At 30.6% G+C, this 5,551-nt stretch overlaps 1 protein-coding gene across 1 annotated transcript; it reads left to right on the forward strand.

The window, feature by feature from the left end:
• The first annotated feature begins 3,084 nt into the window (after positions 1-3,084).
• On the forward strand, positions 3,085-4,783 carry LOC145104700 (vignain-like). Its single transcript, XM_079041896.1, has 4 exons — positions 3,085-3,547; positions 3,676-3,905; positions 4,037-4,177; positions 4,267-4,783. The coding sequence occupies exons 1-4, from the start codon at positions 3,109-3,111 to the stop codon at positions 4,534-4,536; spliced, it is 1,080 nt and encodes a 359-aa protein (XP_078898022.1). The 5' UTR covers positions 3,085-3,108; the 3' UTR covers positions 4,537-4,783.
• Positions 4,784-5,551: the final 768 nt, after the last annotated feature.

Here is a 5,551-nt window from a genome sequence, read left to right on the forward strand (position 1 = left end):
ACCTTTATAGTATCTTACTTTCAGCACAAAGGACTTTCATTTTTTACATGGATTTTTTAAGGTTGTCATTTGGTTTTAATTGTTTTTTTTTGGATTTCTATTTTGTTTCCTATGTTTCCTGATTATCAATATCCGGTTTAGCTTACAGAAACACAAATTTGCATGGAAACTTTTTATTTTACTATAATGTCGGTGACAACTAAGTGTGGTAAATGATCTTTTACGGACCAAAATGTCTTTCACTATACTTAGTGACAATTAAGTGGTATATATTTTATTAAAATTATGGTGATTAAAAAATTGTGCCACTAAATGTAATTTTATTTGTAGTGTTAAAATTATGGTGATTAATGTATTTTGATAAAAGTTGTATTTTTGAAATATGACATACTAGAAATGTACAAAAAGACTTGGGCGTTAAGTGGAGCTATCTGAACTGCCGGCTTCGAACCAGTTTAATCGCTTAATCAAAAATTAAAACCAAAGTAATGGTTATGTAATGTTATCTTTGTCGTTTCATGTCATGTTTTTCATATTTTAATTGTTTCGTTTTTGTGTCAATGATAAAAACAAGCTATCGTGTTGTGTTATGGCAAATAAAAACACGATACGATTGCCAGATTTGGTAGTCCTAACTGATGCAAAATTTCTTTTTTAACCCAAGAAAGGTGCTTCTAATCAAAAATAGCAATATACATGTATTTTTAAATCAAAACAAAAACATACATATATTTAACGTCCAAAAGAATTAATCGCTCATAGAAACTAATTTCTGAAAAAACTATTCTGATTCGAACTGACATAGGTTTTTGACCTATCTTCTACCAAAAAGGAGCCGCTTTGGTGACGCGGTTCGGGCGGGGGGGGGGGGGGGGTATCCTTTGATTCCCTTTACAGTGGGAAGGAAGAAGCGTAGCGGGACAGGAGGAGTTAATACCGGTTAAAGATGCACGAGCCACTCTTTCTCTTATATACGGTATTTTAAGATAGTGATTTGAATGCCTTCGTTTGACGTGGATAAACGACTAATATATATATATATATATATATATATATATATATATATATATATATATATATATATATATATATATATATATATATATATGGGTAGGTTATAATGTGGATGAACAATTATTGTGCGGACGGGTGGACAGTATTCTTCTATGAGAATTACTAAGAGATTAAGTTGTTTAGTAATGTGAATACATTAAACCTTACAAAAATATCGTCATTTTCATGCATTTTCACTAATTCTTATTTATTTTGGTTCTCACACATCGTTTTTCACTCAATTTCATTCTGACAGAATACGACTCAATAAACATTCTGACAGAATGAGAATAATAATAATAAGTCTATAATAATCTTATAGACGATTTAATTAGTGAGAATGTGTGTTAATGACAATAGTTATGTAATATTGCACGTATTCATATTATCAGACAACATATTTTCTTTGTCATTCTTACAAAATAACAATGTCCACACGTCCGCACAATAGATGTCAATCGACATTTGAACATAGCTCTCTCTCTCTCTCTCTCTCTCTCTCTATATATATATATATATATATATATATATATATATATATATATATATATATATATATATTGCATTCTTTATGAACAAACGATTTTTATCCGGAACATAATGTTAATAAATTGGTTTTTAGTGTTTTGCAAAATTCGACTTATACATATACAAATGAAGAATAACAAAGATGGTATCTTTGTATATTATTGACTTATTTGTTTTTTTGAAGTATAGCAATTTATTTTTTTAACATATATGATAATAATCTTGACAATAATATATATCAACAACATTAAAAAAATATTTTCGAACTCCAATAAATATTTTTATAACAATTTTTAACATGTTTTACTATAAGATAAATTCTACAACCTCAAAATAAGAATAACATTATAGAAATATTTTTTACAAAAGTTTATATCATTAGTCTTAAATAAAAGCTTTTATAATATATATATATATATATATATATATATATATATATATATATATATATATATATATATATATATATAACACATTCTATAATTTTTCATAAAAAAACTAATCTCGACATATTTTTTTGGAGTTTTTCAAAAAGTTAATTATTAACTTTTGTTAAAGAGGATGGTATAACAAAATCAGTCAAAAGTAATTCCCTCTAAAAATGGGTTTCTTAGATAGAAAGAAAAAAGAATATTGTTTATTTTCTATATTTTTATTTTAATTTTAATAAGTAAATAGTTTTATTCTCTTTTTATAATGTGTCATCTTATTAAATAATCTAATTAATATCATGTCACTTGTCAAACTATTTATTCTTCATTTTAAATTTCTCATTCTAATTATATTAAATTAATAACATTAGAATAAATAATAAAATAAAATTAATACATATTATTAGGTCACATATTTATTTAAATGAACGATTATAATTTTATGTAACTAAAAAAATAGATCTTAATTAATAATTTATTTAAAGTTAATTAATTAATAATTTTGAGTTCTTACAATGAAAATTTAATTAATTTTGTAAGCTTAGTCTCAACGGGTTATAAACTAGTAATAATTATAGTGTCTAAATAATTTTTTTAATATAACATGTTTATATTTTTAATTTAAGTTAGATATAAGTGGTCTTTAAGATGTTAAAAAAAATGAAAACCTGAAATATATAAGATGTGTTTTAATGTTAAAATAACGGTAAAATTAATAATATGACAAGCGGTAACTAAGTTAGGAGTAAACAATTTATAAAAAGTTATGTATTTAAGTCTATAATTTAATTTTAATTTAGTCCATTTAAACATTATAGCGTCAAACACAATCACCGGCGATTTATAACCCGATTAAAACGTACATCCATATTCAAACCCTAAAAATGTTATCATTCGCTTAATTATTTGAGCCACAAAACCCGTATATTTATTAGACCAAGAATGCAACAACATTTTTTAGACACGTGTATACTTGTTATTGTTAATTGAGCGTATTTCACTGGCGTACGTGACCTTTCATCCACAGAATCTGTCTTTATAAGATCTGACTTGCCATTCATCATCGTTCACACTCAACTCTCTGAATCAACAAGAAATGGATTCTAGCAAGTTGATTTTAGTTTCTGTTACATTGGTTTGGTGTTTAGGGGTAGTTGTGCAGGGCTTCACATATGACGATAAAGAGGTTGAAACGGTGGAGAGTAGGGCGGCTTTGTTTGAGAGGTGGAGGAGCCACCACAATATGGAAAGTATAAGCGTGGAAGCCAAAAAGAAGCAGTACAACAACTTCTTAGCTACCCTGGAAACTGTTCACGCATCAAACAAGGGGAAGAAGTCATATAAGTTAGGGTTGAACAAGTTTTCCGGCATGAGTAAGGAGGAGTTTAGGAGCCAGTATACCGGACTGAAGCTTCCACTTTTCCGGCAGACCGATCCCGAGCCTTTCATGTATCGTAATTTCACTGATATCCCTCCCAAGATTGATTGGAAAGCCAATGGTGCCCTCGGCAGAGTCAGGAATCAACAAGGTTGCGGTACGTAACGCATGCACACGTACCTTTATTATTTTATATATAAATTACGTACTATCCTGAAATCAAAAGAGATCTTGTAGGGTTTTCATTGATTTGATGCAGTTTTGGTATATATGTTATAATTACAGGATCGTGCGCACAGTTTGCAGCCTCGGAAGCACTTGATGGATTAAACTTCATAAAAACGAAGAATCTAGTAGAAGTATCACCAAAAGAACTTCTCGACTGTGGTAATGTCGGAGGATGTGCAGGATCGTTTTTTACAGCCTGTTACGATTACGTTGCAAAGAATGGAGGTATAACAACAGATAAGAACTATCCATACAAACCTGTACAGGAGCCTTGCAACCACCAAAAGGTACGTACGGCCGATCATCCATGGAGTAATTAATTAATGTCCTATATATAACTAGCTGGATATATAGATTAAAATTTGTGCATGCATGTACTATCATATATCTCAACTTTTTGAATGCCATGCCCATGCAGGAAAAAGATATTGTAGTAGAAGTTCATGGATATGAAAATATCCCTGCGCCCGGTACTGAGGAGAATCTTCTTAAAATAATTTCAAACCAGCCTGCCTCTTGTGGCATGTACTGGAACGATGAGATCGCAAGTTATAAAGAGGTAACTCTCTCTCTCTCTCTCTCTCTCTCTCTCACATCAATTATCCTCAATTATTGGTTTATATAATTAATTATAATACGAATTAACAGGGGGTTTATGAGGGATCGTGTGGGCCAATACCAATTCATGCTGTAGCAGTGGTTGGATTTGATGAAACCCCTGATGGACAAAAGTATTGGTTAATTAAGAACTCTTGGGGACCAGATTGGGGAGATAAAGGATACATGAAACTTATACGTGGCAAGGGTGGGGAGGGACACTGCGGCATAGCACATTGGTGTGCTTATCCTACTTTTGACGACACCGGTGGATCACATAAAGAGAAGGGTCCAATGGTACACAGTAGTCACGAACTCTAGATCTACAAGACAGACTTTCATGCATGCTCTGCTTATCCTACGTACGTACTCTTGAAGACACCGTTGCAAACCAATTATATTGCTTGCAAACTCAAACCGCCAACTAGAGACGAAGTTAGGATTTTAAAATAAGAAGGCTTAAAAGCAAACGATGCAGCTTTCATTCTCTTATTTTGATTTTAATATAGATTATTTATTGTTTTTATTGGAATATTAATATAAATGTCATTTTTTATTTTTGGCAAAATTTTTATTTATAATGTGACGTGTAAACTAGGTCGTAAAAGTAACTTTTCAAAAATGAAAAGATAAAATCATAAAAACAAGAAAAAAAAGAAGAAAAGAAAGTTATAAATAAGTGGATCATAAATGTAACATTAGAAGAATTAATTAAATATCTCATTCTCACACAACACAACACCATCAAATTAATGAAAATCATCAATTTTGAGCTCGTCTTACCAGTTAGTGTTCTTAATTATCAGACACCCAAAATATTAATAGAAAGCATTAGTCAAGTTAGGGGCTAAACACCTCTCTGCCCCTTACTCCCTTCGTCTATACCATTAATGTTGATACTGACCCTAGCTTATGTTGGAATAAGAAAATATTTTGTTTTATTCGTTTTTTGCACCAAATATTTTTACAAGTTATAATGAATTTCACTTTGTTTATGTGGTTATTTTAAGTGCGCCAACTATTGGGTTATAATGATCATTATTGCACAAGATGTAGGCGAACCCCACGATTATGATGCTTCAAGATGACTTCTTTCTTCTCTTTTGGTAACTAAAACTCAAAGTCTAGCAAGCTATGGCGGAAAACTATGGGGAGAGGAGAAGAAACGAGAGAGAGAAAGATTGTGAGGGAAAGAATGGTCGGTTCTATGATCAGCTTAGGGCGTTTTCAGAGTCATTATCTCATGAACTTGGTATAATTATCCCTTAATCTAAGGGATAACGATCACCGATTCAAATAATCACTTATTTACACTTAAATCCTTTAAGTTTACTAA

The sequence above is a fragment of the Lactuca virosa genome, chromosome 1, assembly GCF_052849685.1.
Source record: "Lactuca virosa cultivar CGN04683 chromosome 1, Lactuca_virosa_CGN04683_v6, whole genome shotgun sequence".
Classification (NCBI taxonomy): domain Eukaryota; kingdom Viridiplantae; phylum Streptophyta; class Magnoliopsida; order Asterales; family Asteraceae; genus Lactuca; species Lactuca virosa.